Genomic DNA, 23,184 nt, shown 5'->3' on the forward strand with positions numbered 1-23,184 from the left:
GGAAGTTTCAAAGAGCAAGAATTTCACGAGAGGTTCAGGTGGGTTGGTGTAGGGGCTCAGAGATCTGCAAGGGCCACAACCAGGTGTTCCTAAAAGGAAGCTGCCAGGACTGAGTACTCTCTGAATGCCTACACTTCGGTGAAGTCTGTGATGTGGGCAAATGCTTGCATCTACTTTGCCAGCTCCTGTGAGCTGACAGAAAACAAAATCTTCTCTACTTGGGAATGGAACTTGTGCAGGAATGAGCAGATGTGGGAGAGATGAGAATCAGCAAGTAGCCTGGAGTGATCCAGAAGTTATGAAGCTTACATAAACGATCTATATTTCTATGGCAAACCAGTTAAGGCACAGAAGATTAGGAAAGATGTTTGAGATCTCAATGAGCTTTAATAGTGCAGTTTTGGATGTTGGTTCTTTGCTTAATAAAGCTTGATTACTTTGAGTAAATATGTAATTATTTTAGGACTAGCAAGGTTGTAACCTGTATGTTATACAACTGTCCACATCATTTTGGGAAGTGGTACAGCATAATAAACAATGTAGATTTAAAATTGGTACAAAATGGGAAAATGAATTTCCGAGTACTGAATCAGAAATGTGCACAGAATTACCCAGTAAATTCACTTTCGAGCTACATACCACTGGCTTAATTTTTTTTACAACACATCTGGACCAATGTTGCTTTCAAAACAATTTCAAATGTCTGTGAAACTTCTTAATACAGTAACTGAATAATTGTTGCAAATAACTCAAGCAGAATCGCAACCACTTTCACAGCTACTGCAGTATTGATCCTGGATGGAGACTGGAGAGCCAGCTGCTGTCATTGGCAAGTATTTAATGAGCTTGTCATTAGTAAAGCCAGAAATATTGCACATCAATTCCCAAGGTTCGCATATGAGAAATATGCCCTAAACGGGTGAAATGAATGTGACCTATTGACAGAAATTCTCCTCCTTGCTCTTTTAATAATTTACTTTACTGCATCAGGGCTCTCTTACATCCTATCCAGCTGTTCATCAAACATTCAGCTTCAGTAGCTGCAGCTGGAGCAGAGCGGCATGGGAATCAAGGCCTGTACTGACATTACAGGATACTCATTATTAACAAGCCAGCCTGGTTCACGCTGGTTCAGGCTTCTCACTCATTTTCAAATAATCTTAAGTAGTAAGGCCTAACTGGGAAATGTGGCCCTAGTTAGATTATGCAGCAGAATTTGCAAATCAAATGACATTGGGTTGAACACCCATGTTTATTCTAAGAGTCCTAACTTTTTAAAGAATCTGGGCTCTCTGTATCTGGGTAAATAGATAAGGAAGAGATGCATGGGTTTTCTCAATAATTTGCTTAGGAGAGTTAGACACCACAGATGATTGGCTATCTGAAAATCAAATCCAAGAGGCAGAATTTTCCTTTACTGCAATAAACAGTGTCTATAAAAAGTACTTACCTCCCTTGGAAGTTTTCATGTTTTATTGTTTTACAACATTGAATCACAGTGGATTTAATTTGGAATTTTTGGACGCTGATCAATAGAAAAAAAAACTCATGTCAAAGTGAAAACAGATCTCTACAAAGTGATCTAAATACATAGATAAAACACAAAATAATTGATTGCATAAGTATTCACCCCCCTTAATATGACACACCATATCATCACTGGTGTAGCCAAGTGGTTTTAAAAATCCTGTAATTAGTTAAATGGAGATCACCACTTGCAGTCAAGGTGTTTCAATTGTTTGTAGTAAAAATACACCTGTATCTGGAATGTCCAACTGCTGGTGAGTCAGTATCCTGGCAAAAACTACACCATGAAGACAAAAGAACACTCCAAGCAACTCCACAAAAAGGTTATTGAAAAGCACAAGTTACAGGAAAATATCCAAGTCACTGAATATCCCTTGGAATTAAGTCAATCATCAAGAAATAGAAAGAATATGTAAATCTGCCATCCTCAAAAACTGAGTGTGCAAGAAAGGGACTAGTGAGGGAGGCCTATGACAGCTCTGGAGGAGTTACAAGTTTCAGTCACTGAGATGGGAGAGAGTGCGAAAACAACAACTTTTGCCTGGGTGCTTCACCCGTTGTAGCTTTATGGGAGAGTGGCAAAGAGAAGGCCACTGTTGAAAAAAAAACTCATATGAAATTTCGACTATAGTTTGCCAGAAGGCATGTGGGAGACTCTGAAGTCAGCTGGAAGAAGATTCTATGGTCTGAAGAAACCAAAATTGAACATTTTGGCCATCACACTAAATGCTATATTTGGCATAAGCCAAACACCTCACATCATCAAAAACACACCATCCCTACCGTAAAGCACATCGGTGGTTGCATCATGCTGTTTAGAGGCTTCACTGCAGCAGGCTCTGGAAGGCCTGTGAAGGTAGAGGGTAAAATAAATGCAGTAGAATACAGGGAAATCCTGGGGGAAAACCTGATGCAGTCTGCAAGAGAACTGCCACTTGGGAGAAGATTTATTTTCCAAAAAGAAAATGACCCCAAGCATAAAGCCAAAACTATACAGGAACGGCTTAAAAGCAACGAAGTTAATGTCCTGGAATGCTCAAATCAGAGAACAGACCTCAATCCAATTGAGAATTTGTGGCTGGACTTGAAAAGGGCTGTTCATTCATGATCCCTTTGCAACCTGATAGAGCTTGAGCAGTTCTGTAAAGAAGAATAGGGGAAAATTGCAGTGTCTAGATGTGCAAAGCTGATAGAGACCTATTCACACCGACTCAAAGGTGCATCTACTAAATATTCACTTGAAGGGGGTGAATACGTATGCAATCAATTATTTTGTGTTTTATATTTGTAATTAATTTAGATCACTTTGTCGAGATCTGTTTTCACTTTGCCACAAGAGTCTTTTTCTGTTGATCAGTGTCAAAAAAAATCCAAATTCAATCCACAGTGATTCAATATTGTAAAACAATAGAACATGAAAACTTCCAAGGAGGTGGGGGTGGGTGAATACTTTTAAGAGGCTTTATACCAATTGAAGTTAATTTTTTTTGATTTGTCAAAGCAGATTAATCAATAAAGATGGAGTTATATCTTTAGATGAAAATATAAATTACTATAGAGATTTTGATAACTTTAGGGTAGGAAGCAAGGAAACAGTATATCCACTCTGCAATTTGACCTTGCTTATTACATTCATGGTCTGGCAATTTGATTTAAAACACGACTTCATATAGAGCCAGATAATAGAAGAGCAGGTGAAGAAAACTTTACCGCTGATCTATAAAGTATAGACATAGAAGGACTGATAAAAGATAATCTGATAGCAGAAAGTAATCTTTAACCATACAAACGAAAATCTGTATTCACACTACAACTACCCCACGCTCAGGATATCTCAGTATTTTATAGGCAATGAATTTCTCCTGTCGCAAGGTCATGGCCCTTTTATATGCTAATATGGTAATTATTAGCTAAGCATACCAATAAAATGATGAACAAGTAACTTGTCTTAACTGAGAAATAAACGCAGGCACCATGCTTAAGTGTCAGCTTCCATGGCACGAAATAATTTGGGAATGGAAATTTCAGAACCAACAACTTTTGGCTGAGGAGCAACTAAGCTCTAGACCAACACTTTTTCATTTCTAAACTTTAAGATATGAATTGATCTAGAACCAAATAAGGAATCAAGATTTCAGAGCTGCACTTAAAAATAATGTTAAAAAAGTAATTACCCACACAAGTTAAAGTACTGACAAAAAAATTCATCATTTTTACATTAATAGCAATGTCTAACATTCAGTTGCATGAAAGTTTGTGAACCCTTTAAAATTACCTGATTTGCTGCATTAATTACTCATAAAATGTGGTCTGATCTTCATCCAATTCACAATATTAGACAAGTTCAATCTGCATAAACTAATAATACACAAACTATTGTACTTCTCATCAATACTGATTACACCATTTAAACAACCACAGTCTAGGTTCAATAAAGTATGTGAACCTCTGGGGTAATGCCTTCTACAAAAGCTGTTTCAAGTCAGGTGCTCCAGTCAATGAGATGAGACTGGATATGTGGGTTGTAGAGGTGCCCTGCCCTAAAAAAATGCACACCAAATCAGGTTACTGACAGAACCTGCTCTTCTCAAGAAAGATCTGTTTATGTGCACCATGCCTCGATCAAGATAACTTTCAGAGGACCTTAGATGAAGAATTATAGAGATGGATGAAGCTGGAAAAGGCCCAAAAAAAAACATTTCTGAAGGCCTAAGTAGTCACCAGTTTACAGCAAGAGAAGTTGTCTACAAATGGAGGAACTTCAATACTGTTGTTACTCTCCCTAGGAGTGCGCCTCCTGCAAAGATCACACCAAGAGCACAACGTGCAATGCTGAAGCAGGTGAAAAAGAACCCAAGATACCAGCAAAAGACCTGCAGAAATCTCTAGAACTTGCTAAAGTCTCTGTTCATTTGTCCACGCCATTAAAAAAAAGAGGAAACCACTGTTCTCCAAAGAAAAAGACTCAAGATTGCTAAAGACCATCTGGATGTCCCAATGCTTCTGGGACAATGCTCTGTGAAGAGATGAAGCAAAAGTTAAACCTTCTGGCAGAAATGCACACCACTATGTTTGGAGGAAAAAGGGCAGTGCATACCAACCTCATCTCAATTGTGAAGTATGGTGCAAGGAGCAAAATGGCTTGGGGTTGCTTTGCTGACTCAGGGCCTGAACAGCTTGCAATTGTTGAAGGAACAATACATTCAAAATTGTATCAAGACATTTTACAGGAGAATGTCAGGGTAGTGGTCTGTCACCTGAAACTTAATTAAAATTGGATGATGCAACAAGACAATAATTAGAAACACAAGAGTAAATCAACAACAGAATGGTTTCAAAAGAAGAAAATTTGTTTTGGAATGCCTAAGTCAGAGTCCAGACATTAACCCAATTCAGTTGCTGTGGCATGACCAGAACAGGGCTGAACATGTAAGGCATCCCAGAAATATTGATGAACTGAAACAGTTTTGCATGGAGGAATGGTCAAACATTTCTCCTGACTGTTGTGCAAGTCTGATCAGCAGCTACAGGAAATGTTTGATGGAGGTTACTGCTGCTAAGGGAGGTTCTACCAGTTATTAACTACAAAGGTTCACACACTTTTTCCAGCCTGGGCTGTGTTCAATGAAGACATGAAAAGTACAATTGTTTGTGTGTTATTAGTTTTGGCAGATTGTGTTTGTCTATTTTTGTGACTTTTTTTGAAAATCAGACCATATTTTATGAGTAAAGTAATGCAGAAAACAAAGTATTTGCAAAGGGTTCACAAAATTATCTTGCAACAGGTAACATTCAAATCTATTAGTAATCAGTTTCTGGTACGAAATGCCAAACCATCTAGAACACATGGTATTTTTCAAAGCTTTTTGATTTACAGACCAAAAATAAAGTGAAAAATAACTAAAATATATCCATTCTGCCCCTTACCCTTGTCTGTGTAGTAGCCTTTGAACTGGGGCATTCTGTCCCTGACTTGGTTGAAGAATTCTGTAAATATGAAGTAATACAAAAGTGAGATTTTGTTTTGTACAACAAATATTTTTCTAGAGATTTATTTCTCTTAATACCTGGTTTCACATGAAGCTTTTTGCTTTCCTTGTGGCTTTTGTTTACTATTTATTCCCATTTCAGCAGCTCTTAAAGATAAAAGACAAAACCAATCAAATTCTGATGAGATAAAATGCATTCTTGTGTGTTTTTCTTCAAACAGAGCTTGGTAAGCAAGAGCACCAGCATGTTTTTCCATCAGCTCCTCATGAATACAAATGAGTCACTATAAATATTTAGATACTACATTACTGACACTTACTTAATTTGCCTTTTTCTGTCTAAAGATTTCTGTGTTGCAATTGAAAGGGCTACTTTTTCTTTAGGACTCTTCCATTTCTCCTGTGCAGGAAAGGAGAAAATTGTCAAGGAACGAGGGAAACAAAAAAGGTACATAAAGAATGTCAACCACCTACTTTTGCTTCATTTAATGGCTTACAGAGTTCTTGACATACTAATTGGCCATCTCTGCTGCTGCCTCACATTACTTTCAGCTGAATTATCATCCAGAGCTCTGATACTTCCAGATATGACCATTCAAATTAACTCAAAATGCAGGAGGAACTCAGCAGGCCAGGCAGCATCAATGGAAAAGAGCAAGCCATCGCCGTTTCAGGCCAAGATCCTGATGAAGGTCTCGGTCTGAAACATGACTGGATGTTCGTTTCCATTGACGCTGCCTGACCTGCTGAGTTCCTCCAGCATGTTTTGTGCGCTGCTTTGGATTTCCAGCAAATGCAGATTTTCTCGTGTCTAACAGTTCCAGAATCACAATCAAGATGAAAAACAGATGCAAAAGACTTAAAAGTAGTGAAATAAATTGTTTCATGATCAAACCAGAAGATGTCGACCACGGGAGCCTTGTGCGCAGGCACCATCTTGACTGGAAGATTTTAATAAGGATTTAAGGCCATTTTACTGCTATCCTTACTCCCTTTTCATATCATGGAAAAGATATGCTTGGAAATTTAATGAAATTTTTAAAGTAATAGGCTTACAGCCAATTAACCTGCATAAATTCATTCTTCAGTAATTCACAGAAAAAAAAATTACCATTTGTCTCAGTTGTTTTTCTTTACGAATTTCCCGATCTTGAGATAGGATCTGCATTCTTTCATTAGGACTTAATACAAGGAAAATGTCATGTATCTCATAAAGTGCAGCTCGCAACTGGAAAAAGAATGAAAAAGTTACATACTTGTTGTCTGCACAAGCTTATTGCTTTCATTTGTAACCAATTTAGTTAAATACCTGAGCAACAACTCTTTCCTGCAGTGAAATATCTTGTGATGAAACTGCACCTCTTTTCAAGGGTGCTTCTGTCTGAAAGTTATTTATAAACTCCATGGTATCCTTCAAAAAAAAAGTTACACAAAGCTTTTAAATCATCAGCACTGTTAGAAATTCAATAAAATCTTGATGTGCAAAAAAAAATTTAAAAACAAAAGTTTTATCCCAACTCTATTTGAAAATATTAAAAGGGAATTAGATAGGAAAGAGCAGGAAAGGTGTCAAACTGGACAAAGCTGTTAAAGACAGGGAATGAAGTAATATATCAAACTATTTCTTTGAATATAATTTCTTACCTACAACCAAAAATAGTGTAAGTTTTAAATTTCTTACTTTTACAGTCTGCTGAAGCTGTTTTAATTTCACTGTTTTCATCAGTCTTCGAGTTAGAAATCCTTTTGCCAGAGCTGTAACCTTATTAAATTTTTGATGGATTTCTGGTGCATTCATCTGAAAGACAGTTATTTCATATGGATGGTATCATAAATACCTAGTAGGTCTTACAAATGTCTATTTTTCATTTGCTCTAAAGAAAATTGTCAGTTGTACAAGATGTTGATGAGACTGCACTTGAAGCATTGTGTATAGTTTTGGTTGTCTTATTCTAGGAAAGAAATTAAACTGGAAAGAGTACAGAGAGTATTTATGAGGATGCTGCCAGAACCTGAAGGCCTGAGTTATAGGGAAAATTTGATCAGGCTAGTATTTTTTCCTTTGGAATGTTGAAGAATGACCTTATAAAGGTGTATAATATAATATGGGGGCATAGATAAGGCACAATCTTTTTCTCCCAGGGAAGGGCAACAAAAAAACTAGAGAACAAGAAGGTTTAAAATGAAAGGTGAAACATTTAAGGAACCCAAGGGCCAATTCTTCATGCAGAGAGCGCTACTAGAGGTTGTGGTTAAGGCAGGTACAATAACAACTTTCAAAGTACATGGCTGTATGATATCTTATCAAATGGTGAAAATTTGAATTGACAGATGGCTTACTTTATTCTCTTGTTACCTGTCATATTCCCTTATTTGCATAATCTTAAATAAGTGAATTCTGTGCTGAAAAATCAGGTATATATAGTTTACTTCTAAAGATTGCATTGTCAACAAAAGGAAAACTTATTAAATTTTGTTAACTACAAATAAAAAGCACTAGTTCTTGTGTCTTCATGCTCTTTAATCTCAATGAAAAATTTAGTACCTTAAAAGGAAATTGTCCTATGATAAACAGAAATTAAGCACTGCATTTAGTATCTCCAAGTTAAAATCTGCATATTATTCACATGGAATATAATAATATACTATAATAACACACAGAAAACACTGGAGGAACTCAGCAGGTCAGGCAACAACTACAGAGATGAATAACATTTTGGGTCGAGACCCTTCTTCAGATCTGGAAAAGGGAAGATGCCAGAGTAAAAAGGTGGGGAACATGAAAGACTAGCTGGAAGGTGATAGGTAAAACCAGGTGGGTGGGAACGCCGTAAAGGGCTGGAGAAGAAGAAATCTGTTACAAGAGTGAACCATGGCAGAAAGGAAAGAAGGGGCACCAGAGGGAGGTGATAGACAGGTGAGAAGAAGAAAGAAGTCAGAATGGAGAATAGAAGATGATGGATGGAGAAGGGAAAGAAAATTACTGGGAGTAGAAATCAATGTTTATCAGGTTGGAGGCTTCCTAGATGGAATCTCGGGTGTTGCTCCTCCACTCTGAGAGTAGCCGCATCGTAGCAAAAGAGGAAGCCATGCAGCAATATGTTGGAATGGGAATAGGGATAGCAATTAAAATCATTGGCCACCAGAAAATTCCGCTTACTGTGGATGGAATGGAGGTGCTCGGCCAATAGGTCCCACAACTTCCATCGGGTCTCACTAACATAGAGGAGGGTGCATTGAGATCACGCAATATAATGGACGACTCCAATAGATTTGCAGGTGAAGTGTTGCCTCACTTGGAAGGACTGTTTGGGACTATAAATGGAGGTAACGGAGGAGGTGAATAGGCAGGTGTAGCATTTTGATTACTTGTAGGGATATGCACCCAGAGGGAGATTATTGGGGGGGAGCGGGGAGAACAAATGGACAAGAGAATCACAGAGGGAGAGTTCCCTGCGAAAGCAGTTGGGGGAGAGGGGAGGGGAGGTAAAAATGTGTTTAGTGATAGTATCCCATTGAAGGTGGCAGAAGTTGCAGAGAATGGTGTGTTGGATGGGGAGACTCATGGAGTAGTACGTGACGACAAGTGGAACTCTATTGCTGTTAAGTCAGCAGGAAGATGGGTTGAGCTTGAATATCTAGGAAACGAAGGAGATGCCAAGTGAAGGCAGCATCAATGGTGGAGGAAGGAAAACCCTGTTCTTTGAAAGAGGACCTCTCTGTCTCCAGTGTTGTGTGCATGTTTCTCTGGATTCCCACCATCTGTAGAATCGCTTGTGTTTATATACTAAAATGTTTGATTTTGCATGGAATTAGTATACAAGTACATCCAAATTGTTTTAAATGAGATTTGACTATTAAATCATAAGTAAAAAACACTCTAGGTATCAAGAACAGCTTGAACGTAATGTTTATTAATCCTCTCAGTATATTTCCAAATTCTAGGAATACATCTGACAAAGATAAACTATTTAGTTTCCTCTCACCTGTAACCACCTACTCCTCAGTCTGCCAATGAAGTTGGAAGACTGCACTTCATCATCCCCAAGACCCCAACGACTGAAGGAAGAGTCAGCACGTATCGAATTGCTGGTGAGCACTGAAAAAAAAGTCACCATATAATGCAATATATGTGTGCAAAACTCTTTAGATAAGCCTCCGAGAATGACCCTACCCTCCTGAAAGAGCAAGGAACTATAGATATTAAGTTGCTGGGCCGGCTGGTGGCGCAATGACATCGGTGCCTGTGAGGAGTGACGCGCCACAGTCTCTCTCTCGCTCTGCGCCTTGTGAAAGTCATGAAAGAGACATCATCACAGACGCACATGCACAGACTCGCATGCATGCAGACACACGCCAAAGAAAAAGATATGAAGTTGCTGAAGCAGAAAGAGAACAATTTGCCTTCTGACGAAGAGAAGTAAAACTCTCAAAATCTGTGCAAACCATTATTGTAAGTTAATTAACTCAACTTCCAAATGTTTTGCCTCTGACAGTTGTAAATTGTTTTATGCTTCCTAAGAATTGAGAATTTTTAAAATCAACTGACATTGCACCCTCTGAATTTCCAAATGTTCGGGATAGCTTTTCCATTACTGAATTTGTTCAATGTTTTGAATAATTCTGTGAGGCACTCATACCTTCTATGTGTTGTAAACCTAAGGTGCTACTTCCTTTAACTGTTCTTATTCGTTGCATTATCAAAATATTAGGGTAATCACATCCAGGTTGATAGGGTGGTTAAGAAGGGGTTGGTCTTAATTAGTCAATGGACTGAGTTCAAGAGTCGTGAGGTAATGTCACAGCTGTATACAATTCTGGTTAGACCACACTTGGAGCATTCTGTTCAGTTCTGGTTGCCTCATTATAGATTTACCAGGATGCTGCCTGGATTAGACAGCATGTCTCAGAGTGAGTTAGGGCTTTTCTCTTTAGAGTGAAGGAGGATGAGAGGTGACTTGACAGAGTGTACAAGATAATAGACAGACCTTTTCCTAGGGTGGAAATGGCTAAAACAAGGGGACATAATTTTAAAGGTGATTTAAAGAAAGTATGGTGGGGAGTAAAGGGGGAGGAGAGACACCAGAGGTAGAATTTTTTTTAAGCCACAGTGTGGTAGATGTGTGGAACTTGCTGCTGGGGTGGTGGTAAAAGCAGACACATTAGAGACATTTAGGAACCTCTTAGATATACACATGGATGAAAGAAAAGTGGAAGGGTATGTGGGAGGGAGGGGTTGATTTATCTGGGGAGTAGGCTACACAATCAGCACAATATTGTGGGCTGAAAAGCCTGTTCTGTACAGTACTATTCTATGTTCTAAAATATTGGCACAAAAAAAATATACTGGTCACCATGTCAATGCACAACAGTATTCTGTTTTTCACACACTATCTATTTGCAAGAAATCTTTCAAAAGTCAAGGCAGTACAAAAAATGCTAACTTTTTTCTAAAGTCTAGGGATCTAAGCATTTTAAAAGATGATTTTATTATTAAACTTGGATCTAGTTTAATATGGCGCTACTGAGGACAAGCAACAACCTACTGTTGGTATTCAAAGCAAGAAATATAACTAAATACTTTATTAATAACACTTTCTGTAAAAGAAATTATGGTAAATGATCATCGCAGATAATAAAGAGGTGAACGGAGCCGAGGCTGAGTTGAGAGTCAAAGTGTGCATGCAAGAGCGATGTCAAGGCATGTTTGAGGATTGGAGCTGGAGCACAGAAAAGTCAAAATGGAGGAGATTTGGGGCACGTCCACCTAAACTATTTCCATGAAACTTCGGCTAATTGGGGCAGCTGCTTAATTGGGCCAAAATATACTGGTCCTAATGGGAACAACAGGAATTCTGCAGATGCTGGGAATTCAAGCAACACACATCAAAGTTGCTGGTGAACGCAGCAGGCCAAGCAGCATCTGTAGGAAGAGGCGCAGTCGACATTTCAGGCCGAGACCCTTCGTCAGGACTAATGGGTCCCATTTGACCAGAATGCACTGCATATACATTTCATATTATAACATATTGTACATTTTATGTATTGCACTGTACTACTGCTGTAAAATAGCAAATTTCACAACATATGGCGTCATGGTAGTGTAGTAGCTGGTGTGATGCTATTACAGCTCGGGGCATTGAAGTTCGGAGTTCAATCCTGGCACCCTCCACAAGGAGTCTCTGCACGTCCTCCCTGTGGAATGCATGGGTTTTCTCCGGGTTCTTCTGTTAACTCCCACAGTCCAAAGACCTACCAGGTAGGTTAATTGGTCGGTATAAATTGTCCCAGGATTAGATTAGGGTTAAATTGGGTCTGTTGGGCACTGCAAGGCAATGCAGCTCGAAGGGCTGAAAGAGTCTATTCTGCACTATATCTCTAAGTAAATAAAAAAAATTATAATGAACTCGATTCTAATTCTCCAGGTATTACACCGAATATCAGCAACAACAGACTATATATTCAAGTCTTCGCAGTCTTGACTCATAGATTAAAAGTGTTTGCAACTGAGTTACACCAAAATTTTAAAATACTAACATTCACTTACAATACAGACATAATTGACAATGATGTCATTTTTGCTCTAATTTAAAACTATTTATAAACTTTAAACTGAGCAGGATGTACATAAATTTAATGCTTAAATATAATTAATAACTTGATTTAAATTTATTTAGAAAAACATAGTATTAAAATGTTACACAGCTGCATTGAGTTTCATGCAACCAATCAGATTCTAAAATTACAGGGAGAAAGAAAGTTGTCACTTAAAATCCTAATTACCACCTTACCAGAGTGACTGCCATCCACTCTGTTTACTAGGGAAGACACAAGATAGCTTCCGCTAATTCTCTTCCAATCTAAAGAGGTTTCTCTACTTGAACAGCTTTCAGAAGATTCCCTCACAAAACTTGTTTGCTCTCTTAGTCGCCTTTCTTGTTCTTCTATTTCCTAAAAATGAATAAAGTAAATCAATGATTAAGAATATTCCTTCTTTTTAAAATTAACCAAATATGAAACTTTGAAAGTCTGTAACTAGAAAGATGAACTTTAACATTCTAATTTATGTTTCATTATTATCTTTAATACAACTTTAAATCATTTCCAAACGAGTCACAATGAAGTTTCCTCTTCCAAATGCATAGGTCTCCAAAATTCTCCAGAATGAATAACAGCAAGTCAGTTTTCCAGATTACAATATCACTTCACCAGAATTCCCAATATGCAATTAGATACAAAAATTGAAGGTCCAAAACCTACACTGATGTTAATGGGCATTCAACTTGATTAGGTTTTAACATTTCTTTAATATACTATATTAAGGACATGACTAATATTTCTGATAAGAAAAAGCTTAAGTTTGCATTCTTAATGAGGATAATGGGGGGGAGGGGGAAAGAGTAATGAGGATATGAACACCGAATGCTTCTAAAATAGCTTCACAATTAAAGCACGTTCCAGACATTTGACTGGATTTCTCAAAGTTCTTTAAAAAACGTGTAAATCATATAATGGAAACTTTCCATTCATTTACTACCTGGTAAGTTTAACCAAAATTAAATTGCATGTAAAATTTGGCTGTCATGACACAAAAAAATTTAATCTCATGTATGATGAAGATTAAACAAAACTACTATGTCTCACATTCATAATTTCTTTGGCCAGAAGACTAGCCCAGATCAGCATAACACTGGGTGGATGACAAGGGGAGAGAAAAAGAGTGCCTGTCAGAGGATGGGAGATAATTCTGCTGACGTTATGCAGACAGTTACCAAGTAACAGCCATCTGGTCAATACATTAAATGAAGATAAAAGCTGGTAGCATAGTTATCAGCGTTACTTTATTACAGAGCCAGTAACTAGTTTTAATTCCACTGTAAGGAGTTTGTACGTTCTTCCCGTAACCACATGGATTTCCTCCGGGTGCTCCTGCTCCATTCCACAGGTTAGTAGATCACATGTGTGTGATGAGTGGCACGGGCTGGAAGGGCCTGTATGCCTAAATAAACATTATTTTAAATGATCAAATTTCACTTCTTCCAAAAAGTAATTGGCATGAAAATTCAGGTGTAATTTCTCAGCTGTGTCATTTTATGAAAAAGAGACCCGAGAAACTTCACCAACATTACCATGTCATTTGTCTCTGAAATGAAATTACATCAGCTTATTCAGGAAAATTTTTGAAGGTTTTAGGGCTGTTTACTAACAGTAATAAATGATGACACAGAAGCAAAAACACTACCTCAAGCAACTATCTGAAAACTGTGTAATTATTCTCATGAAGAACTTGGAAATGTGCAGAAGTTGAAAAATGTAACAAGAATAAACAAAAGCACCTATTGTCTCTCTCTCCTAGAACAATCTTCAGTTTAGAACAAGGCGACATTTTTTTTGTGATCAAAACTTCCTAAATTGCTAATCTGGAAAAATAATAAAATTAAGTTAAGAAAAGCATGGGGTAAGGAGCATGAATCACAAAGTGATATGTTACACAATGTAGAGGAATAAGATAAAGTAGGGCACAATTAAAGTAGGCCATGTATCATATAAAAGTTTAAACTTTTTCCCATTTTTATTATGTCTTATCTAATACGGCTGTCAGTTTTAGAAATCTATATTAGCAATGCAGAATGTTTAACAAAGTCCTATCCATCTGAGGTCCAGCACTGAAGAATGGAAATACCAATTCCCCAACATTTGACAATGAATCCTTTTAAATAATGTTTTATGGAATAATACTTAAAAGGGAAATCTCACTTAAATGTATGAACTGCTCCCCTACCCTTCGCAGCCTCTCCTGCTCCTTCTCTTGTTCGGCTATTAGCATAGAGAGTTGCAAGCTGTGTTGCTCTTCCAGTTGCTTTCGCATTTCTACAAAAGCCATCATATGTTTTGTGATGATCTCTTCATCTGAAAGATTAAAAAAGACAGGGCTTATATTCAATGAAAAATAATTGCTTATATAGAGGAAGATCATCAGTCATAATAGGACAGTACTCTTATCCATCAAGTTTGTTGAGCTTGCTCCAAGTAACACACTTTTTATATCTGTAATTTGCATTTACATCACCTCCATTCGGAACCAAGAGAACCTCAACTTCATTCACACTAGGTGATCATCCAATCAATAGATTAGATCCAACTTCTCCAAAATGACCACATCTCCACATCTAGTAGTGAATAGTGATGGACAAATAAATAGCTGACGGGAATTCAGAATCAGATTTATTATCACCAATTCATGATGTGAAATTTGTTTTTTGTGACAATATATTACAAAGACATAAAATTACTATAAAGTACACAAATAAAGAGTACAAAACAAATTAAATAAGAGGTAAGCATTAAAAGCTAAAACATTTGCAATCATAGCCAGAAGCACTGAACCCACTTATTCAGAGAAGCGAAGAATATTTCTATCACTCTCCTGGTGTGCCCTGTTGATAGCAGAAAGGCTTCAGGAGTCAGGTTGAGACTCACCCTTGATTCTGACCTGCACTTACCCACACAATTTCTATACAGTAGCTAGCCTCATTAGGTGTTTTCTCAATGGTGGAGGGCCTTAAGAATGATATTCCAAACAAAATTAAGGGAAGGCATAATATTGTATATCTGCACAGCATTCAGCTATAGAAGAAATGGCACAGTGACCTGGCACATCTTGTTCCTGTTCTATTATTTAAACTTGTGGACTTTTTAATATGTTTAACAGATCAACATTAAATTATCCTTTGTTAACACAGATTGTTTCTAAATCTGATGACGAGTAGCCCTGTTATATAACAGCAGAAACCACTTGACCAGTCTGCTGAGTCCATCACTAGCATGCTATACTAGGAGCATCTGAAAACTGAGCTTTGTACATGTTTCGTTGACCATGAATTTCTTTCAAAATTCCAAATCTGTTAAAATGGGGAAGTGAAAGTTAACTGAACTCAAAGTAAACAAATTCAACACAAAGAAATTTAACTTGCTTTCACTTTCAGTGTAACACATACAAAATGCTGGAGGAACTCAGCAGGTCAGGCAGCATCTAGGAGAGGCAAAACCAGTCAATGTTTCGGCTGAGACCCTTCATCAGATGGGAAAGAAGCCAGAATAGGAAAATGGAGGGAGGGGAAGAAGTACAAACTAGAAGGTGACTGGTGAAGCCAGGATGAAGTGAAAAGCTGGGAGGTGATAGGAGGAAAAGGTAAAGAGCAGAAGTAGTAATCTGATAGGAGAGGAAAGTGGACCATAGGAGAAAGGGAAGGAGGAGGAGCACCAAGAGGTGATAAACAGGTGAGGAGAGAAGAGGCAAAAGATGAGACAGGGTGGGGAAAAGGAGAAAAGGGAAGGGGGGGGGAATTGCAAGAAGCTGGAGAAATCTATGCCATGCCATCAAGTTGGTGGCTACCCAGATGGAAAATGAGGTGTTGCTCCTCCAATCTGAGAGTGGCCTCTTCATGTCTGTAGAGGAGGCCATGAACCAACATGTTGAAATGGGAGTAGGATTGGAATTACAACCAGGAAATCCTGTTTGTTGCAGGTGGAGCAAAGGTCCTCCATTCTATGTTGGGTCCCACCAATGTGTAGGAGACCACATCAGGGACACCGGATGCAATAGGTAACCCCAACAGATTCACAGGTGAATTGTTGTCTCACCTGGAAGGACTGTTTGGGGCCCAGAATGGAGATGAGGGAGGAAGTGAATGGGCAGATGTAGCACTTCTTCCACTTGCAGGAGTAAGTGCCAGGAAGAATGGACAAGGGAATCACAGAGTGAGTGATCCCTACGGAAAGCAGAGAGTCTTGAAGTGGGGTGAGTTAAAGATGTGTTTGGTGGTGAAGATGGTGGAAGTTGCAGAGGATGATGTGTTGGATGTGGAAGTCCATGTGGTAGTAGATGAGGGCAAGATGAACTCTATCCCTGTCAGGTGGTGGGAAAATGGGGTGAAGAAGGACATCCGAGAAATAGAGGAGATGTAGGTGAGGGCAACATCAATGGTTGAGAAGGGGAAGCTCCATTCTTTGAAGAAGGAAAACATTTCTGATGTCCGGAAAGGATATGGTCTATTGGTCTTATGGAAACCCTCATCCTTGGAATAGATGTGGCAGAGATGAAAGAACTGAGAAAAGGGAGTGGAGTTTTTTTTAAACAATTAACAGGATGGGAAGAGGTATAGGCAAGTTTGATTGCTTTCACTTTCAATAGATTTGATACATCATATATTAACCACACTTCCAAATTCTCATTCTGAGCAGCTCAAATAGTGACAAAAAAGAATAAATAGGTTTGGTCGCTCCTCAAATCAGAATTATATATTTTCTTCAGAGTAATAGAACTGGTACTGGTATTGGCATATTGTTGTCACATGTAACAAGATGCAGTGAAAAGCAGTTACATTTTATTTTATATAGCTTATCTACAGGAATTATGGAGAATAAAAGCGTTTCATCATCAAATTGCCTACTGAACTGTTATGAGTTTCTGAGCAGCTTTCTTAAAGACTGCTTATCTGCTATCTATCAGGAAATGTGGCCTGAGTAGAGACTCTAAGTACTACCCTGAAAGTAATAATTTTTTTGGAAGCCCATTTATCAACTGGGCAGCTGAACAAGATAGATAAAGAAATTTTCAGCTTACATCAGTTGCTATCGTAACTCAAGGCAGAATGGAAAATTAGTTTCTGCAGAAAATCAGTTCTCTGGATAAATTCAGTCGAGTGGTTTCAAGTGGTTTAAGACTGGAAAGAGAATGTACATCAACCAAGATTTCCATTCCTTATAACAACAATGACTCGACATGGAAGAACCCAAGCATGGATGTCTGATAGCTGCTATAGCATGAGGATGAGAGTGAGAGCAAGAGCGCGAGAGAGCGCAAGAAACCAATCTAGTATATTAGTTTGCAAAAAATTCTGCTAACCAATTAGATGACCTAACATCACAATTAGAAAAATAGGGGGAAACTATCTCATTACAGATCTTTGAAGAGGATAGGTATAAAGCGTCTTCTTAAGAAATCAATTCAAATACAATGAATTAATCAGACTAAGCTCCGCTCAGCAATGGCTTAACAGACAGATCTACTAAGAACCTTAATTATTGAAAAGTTAGAGCTATAGCCCACAACCTTCTACATCAGACAGCAAATAAAACACATTTAATCCAATTCCAATAAAGGATAAACACTGAGGTACCCAAGAACACATGCATTATACAGACAGCTATCAGAGATATGACCTTATGGTAGATCTCAGATTCTGGTTAAAAAAAAAACCAAAGTGATAATTCAGCCCTTTTAGATAAGTTGATTGGAACTCACATTAATGCAGTGTGGCTATGCTGCTTTGTTGTATCCCACATTAAAATAAACTATCTGTCAAATTCCAGCAGTTTATTTCTTGCTCCAAATTCCAGCATCTGCAATCTCATATATCTACAATTTATTAATCTGTACGTCCTCTTAGTAGCAAAGGAATGATTTTCACCATTCACTTCATAAACAATAGTGCAAATACTTTTGAGGGCTCATCAGTGGGCATTACCATTGTCTGAGGGTATGATTCAATTTGGCATCCTCTGCAGGATCTGTCAGCAGGAAAGAGCAAGACTTCTCAGCCAATCATACAAACTTATAAATTAGGTAGGGTACACAAAAGAACCCCATTGAGCCTGTTCTTTCATTCAATTAGATCATGACCAATATAATGGTAATCATAATTCCACATTCATATCTATACCCAGTAACATTTTTCCCTTTTATCAATAACCTTTCTTAAAAATATTCAAAGACCCTACTTCCATCGGCCTTTCATGTAGAGTTCCAGAATCTTCCACAAGATGAAACATCCTCCTCACATTAATGCTGCTGAAGGCCTTTAAGATCTTTCACGTTAGAATCATGCCACCTCGTTCTTTTGAACTGCAGCCTTAATGCTTAATCATTATAAGCTTTGCCCAGAAGACAATCCACCCAATAAAGTTATTGGTCTTGTAAACCTTTTCTGAGCTGATACAATGAGTTACACCTTCCTTAAATAAAGAAACCAATATGGTTAACAGCACTCTAGATGTGTTCTTTTCAATGCTGTATATTACTGAAGCACAACATTGGCATATTTTTGTATTCAATTGGATTTATAATAAATGGTAACCTTCTGTTAGCTTCCTAATTACTTGCAGAACCTAGTACTAGAATCTCTGGCACTGGGGACGATCCTCAGCGGTACAGGAGGTGGTGGCCAGATTGAGAACCGAGAAACCCAAGGGGTCCCAGGGGGATAGGGACCCCTTACTTGAGGGGATGGACAGGGAGAGTACCCCCTTCGGGAGACGACCTGCGCAGTGGGCTGGGAGTGGCAGGCGTCTAGGGAGGAGAGGGGCAGTGGGTAACATGCGCTATAACTGTGGGAAAGAGGGGCATTTCTGGCGGGAATGTAAGCGGCCAGGGACGTGCTACAGCTGTGGGGAACAGGGACACTTTCGGAGGGATTGTGAGAGCCAAGGCGCCCTATGGAGGGCAAGCCCCCAGGCAACTAAGAAGGAAGAGGTGTCGAGAAACTTAGGAGAGACTCAGTGAGGGAACAGACTGGAGTCTCGGGTGGAACACGTTCCCAGAAATCAGCCATGGGACCCCCAAAAGCCCAAGCCCTTATTCTGGATGGATTAGTGGGACCCCGTTCCAGCATGTCCCTACGGATAGAGGAAATCTTTGCAAGAGCCATCCTTGACACAGGGTCGCAGGTTACCTTATTGTATCGGTTGTTCTACAACAAGTAATCTAAAACATTTGCCAGTAACCCCGTTTAATGCACTGGAGATTTGTGGTGTAAGTGATGGTGATTACCCGTATGATGGGTACCTGTCAGTGAGATTGGAATTCTCGGAGGGCGATGTGGGAGTGGCTGAAGCCCTTGAGACGTTGGTGTTGCTTTGTCCGCATCCAGTGGAAACAGGTGGTGCTGCCCTGGTGGGGACTAACTCCCCTCTGGTGCGATGGCTCCTGGGAGCCTGTAAGGAGAAGGCGGGGGAGAACTTTCTGGAGACCCTCTCGGTACACACAGCGTTTCAAGCGGTGTTCGAAGAAGCGGGTGACCCCACGGGGCTGGATCCTAAGTTCAAACGAGGGACCGTGTGGTGTACTCAGGGGAGGCCTAAAGTGATACGGCCAGGGGAGGTAGCACTAGTGATGGGGACCCCCAGATTCCCCGGAGTACTGGCGGGAGAAGCCCTGTTAGTAGACACCCCAGAAGACCTTGAAGGGGAGTCCCGGTTCCCGGCTGGGGTACTGGTGAGACCTGAATTGCAGAGGCCCTTGGTTGTATAGGCACGCCGGGTGGGGGTGATTGTAAGGAACACAACGGAGAGGGAGATCACCTCTAAGTGCGGGATGCCCCTCGTGCACTTGTTCCCGTGACAGTGATGTCTAGCTCCTCCGTGAGGCCCACTGGAGGAAAACTATTGGAGAACAGGGGGCGGCTGACCGAGGAGGCCTTTAATTTTGAGGACTTCACTGTACCGCCAGAGTATAAGAGAAGGCTGGTGGAGAAGATGCTGAAGCTAGGGGATGTCTTTTCTCAGGGCGAGTTTGATGTGAGCTGTTCCAAGAGCACTCGTCACACTATCCAGGTGACAAGTGACACCCCGTTTCTGAGAAAGGTCATGGTGGTTGGCCCAGCAGATGTGGAAGATGTGCGGCAGTTGAAGGATGCAAGGATTATCGCGGAGTCCCAAAGCCCCTACGTGTCCCCCATAGTAGTGGCTAGGAAGAAAAATGGGAAGGTACGCATGTGCGTAGACAACAGGACCCTGAACCGGCACACTGTCCCAGACCAGTATACGGTCCCGAGGGTTGAAGACTCATTGACCTGTCTGAGTGGTGCCCAGTGGTTTAGTGTATTGGATTTGCGGAGTAGGTATTACCAAATTCCGATGATTGAGGCCGATAAAGAGAAGACGGCCTTTATCTGTCCCCTGGGATTCTTTCAGTTCAAACGAATGCCCTAAGGCATATTGGGGCCCCCAGCCACCTTCCAGAGGCTCATGGAGAGGGCGGTGGGGGATATGAACTTGCTCGAGGTGTTGGTGTATCTGGATGACCTGATAGTGTTTGGATCTACTTTGGAAGAACATAAGGAGCAGCTGCTGAAGGTGTTAAGCCGGCTGAAGGAAGGAGGGTTGAAACTTTCCCTGGATAAATGCCAGTTCTGTAAGACATCGGTCAGCTATGTTGGACACATAATTTCGCGAGATGGAGTGGCTACTGATCCGGCTAAGATAGCCGCAGTAACCACCTGGCCGAGACCTCAGAAGGTGAGTGCATTATGCTCGTTTTTGGGGATCTGTGGGTATTACCAGTGATTCGTGAAAGGATACGCTAAAATGAGTCACCCATTGAACCAGCTGTTGTGTGGCTATCCGCCTGTGGGGGAGAAAAGGAAGGGAGACTGAGGGTCGGAGGTAGGAGGATACTTGAACCCGGGGGAGCCTTTTGGATCGAGGTGGGATGCTCAATGTGAGGAGGCGTTCCAATCTCTAAAAAGGGCGCTGACACAAGCCCCGGTGTTGGCTTTTGCTGATCCCTGGAAGCCGTATGTGCTACACACTGATGCCAGTCGCGAGGGTCTGGGGGCTGTCCTGTATCAGGAACAGGGCAACGAATTGAGGCCGGTGGCATGGGTCAGCTGAAGTTTGTCGCCATCTGAGAGAAACTACCCCACTCACGAGTTGGAGTTCCTGGCTCTGAAATGGGCGGTGGTGGACAAGTTGAGCGACTATTTATACAGGGCCAAGTTTGAGGTGAGAACGGACAACAATCCTCTCACGTATATTCTGACCTTGGCAAAACTGGACGCTACTGGGCATCGGTGGTTGGCGGCCTTGTCTGCCTATGAGTTCGGGGAGTTGGAACAACGATGCAGATGCTTTATCTCATCGGGTGCATGAGGGTTCGGGCACGGACGAGGAGTGGGAGAGCATCCCTGCCCCAGGAGTGAAGGCCATGTGTCAATTTGCAAGTGATGCTAAAGCAGGAGTCCCAATGGGGCCGGATCAGGCAGTGGATTAATTGGGGGCTGATGATGACACACTACCACTGTTTACTATAATTTGACTGCTCTGAGGAACAGGCAGTTGCCGGAGTTGAGCCCCCAGGAAGTGGGGGCAGCTCAGCGTGATGACCTAGGCAATGGCACTATCTGGTACGTAGCTAAAAAGGGGGATATGGCTCAGGCGGAGAAGGCGAAACACGCCTCAATGCCCTTACTACTGAAGGAGTGGCCTCAGTTGAAGATGAAGAACCAAATCTTGTACCGGGTCACATTGCCCCCGGACCACCCCCGGCGTTGGCAGCTGGTCATGCCCGAGAAGTATCGGAAGACTGTGCTCTAGGCACTACATGATGATTCAGGGCACTTGGGGGTGGAAAAGACCTATGGATTACTCAATGACCAGTTTTACTAGCCCCGGATGAGGGGGGAGGTTGAAGAATACTGTAAGAAATGCAGTCGCTGCATCCGGAGGAAGACCCTGCTTGCGCAGGTGGCTCCTCTGATCCACTTGCAGAGTGCAGGACCCATGGACCTGGTGTGTATGGATTTCCTGTCTATTGAGCCAGACACCAGCAACACCGCAAATGTCTTAGTCATCTCGGACCACTACACTAGATATGCGCAGGCCTTTCCCACTAAGGACCAGAAAGCGACTACAGTGGGGAAGGTGTTGGGATAAGTACTTTGTTCATTATGGCCTCCCCCGGCAGATTCATAGTGACCAGGGTCAGGACTTCGAGAGCAGGCTTATCCATGAATTACTGGGTATGCTTGGGGTCAAGATATCCAGGACCACACCCTATCACCCCGCAGGGTGATCCTCAGCCCGAGAGATTTAACTGGATCCTGTTGGACATGCTCGGGACTCTGGATATCGGTTAGAAGAGTAAGTGGAGTCAGCACATTGGGCATTTGGTTCACTGTTACAATTGTACTCACAATGACGCTATGGGGTACTCGCCTTATTATCTGATGTTCGGCCAGCAAGCGAGGTTGCCTAATGACCTGTGTTTTGGGACTGAAGCAGGTGAATTACCTTCGAAGCCCTATCTGAAGTATGTGTCCGATATGAGGAGAGAGTTGAAAAGGGCGTACGAGTTGGCTGAGGCGGCAGCCACCAAGCAGAGTCAGAGGAATAGGAGGAGGTATGATCAGAAAGTGAAGTTCTCCCAACTATTGCCGGGGGACCGGGCCCTCCTACGGAATTTAGGACTACCTGGTAAACACAAGTTGGGGGATCACTGGGCGGCCACCCTCTATGTGGTAGAGAGCCAGATGCCGAATCTACCTGTTTACCGGATGAGACCAGAGGATGGGAAGGGGCCTGTCAAGGTACTCCATCGGAACCACCTATTGCCCCTGGGTCAAGAGGTGCAGGTAGACCAAGAGCCCGAATGGGAGTTTACGCCTAGTACGAGGACTCTGCGAGGGCGCGGGGCGAGGGAAGAGCCCACTGCGAAGGAGACGGGGCCGGTCCCCACCTCGAGAAGGGATACGTCACCGGAAGACGATGTTTCGGATGTGTGGCACCTACTTCCGTTCGCTAATTCCCCTGTACTGGAAGAAGAGGCTCCTGACCCTTTCCCCGCTGAGTTAGGTGAGAGGAGGGAGGATGCTGAGGAGCAGCCTGAGAG

At 41.1% G+C, this 23,184-nt stretch overlaps 1 protein-coding gene across 6 annotated transcripts in view; it reads right to left on the minus strand.

Moving 5' to 3' along the window:
- The window catches only part of LOC134352009 (centriolar coiled-coil protein of 110 kDa-like), a 62,649-nt gene that overhangs the window by 6,639 nt on the left and 32,826 nt on the right, over positions 1-23,184 (minus strand). For 2 of the 6 annotated variants that reach the window (XM_063059047.1, XM_063059043.1), the window contains exons 5-13: positions 14,299-14,426; positions 12,308-12,467; positions 9,503-9,615; positions 7,198-7,314; positions 6,826-6,927; positions 6,628-6,744; positions 5,837-5,916; positions 5,595-5,663; positions 5,455-5,514 (exon numbers count right to left, since the gene is read on the minus strand). In XM_063059047.1, coding sequence (XP_062915117.1) covers positions 5,455-5,514; positions 5,595-5,663; positions 5,837-5,916; positions 6,628-6,744; positions 6,826-6,927; positions 7,198-7,314; positions 9,503-9,615; positions 12,308-12,467; positions 14,299-14,426 — 946 coding nt within the window. Of the gene's footprint in view, positions 1-1,450; positions 2,376-2,408; positions 2,668-5,454; positions 5,515-5,594; positions 5,664-5,836; positions 5,917-6,627; positions 6,745-6,825; positions 6,928-7,197; positions 7,315-9,502; positions 9,616-12,307; positions 12,468-14,298; positions 14,427-23,184 lie in introns of those variants that run through there. The other 4 variants (XM_063059044.1, XM_063059046.1, XR_010019324.1 and 1 more) reach the window with 4 other exon arrangements.

This window comes from Mobula hypostoma, chromosome 9 (genome assembly GCF_963921235.1).
Source record: "Mobula hypostoma chromosome 9, sMobHyp1.1, whole genome shotgun sequence".
NCBI lineage: Eukaryota > Metazoa > Chordata > Chondrichthyes > Myliobatiformes > Myliobatidae > Mobula > Mobula hypostoma.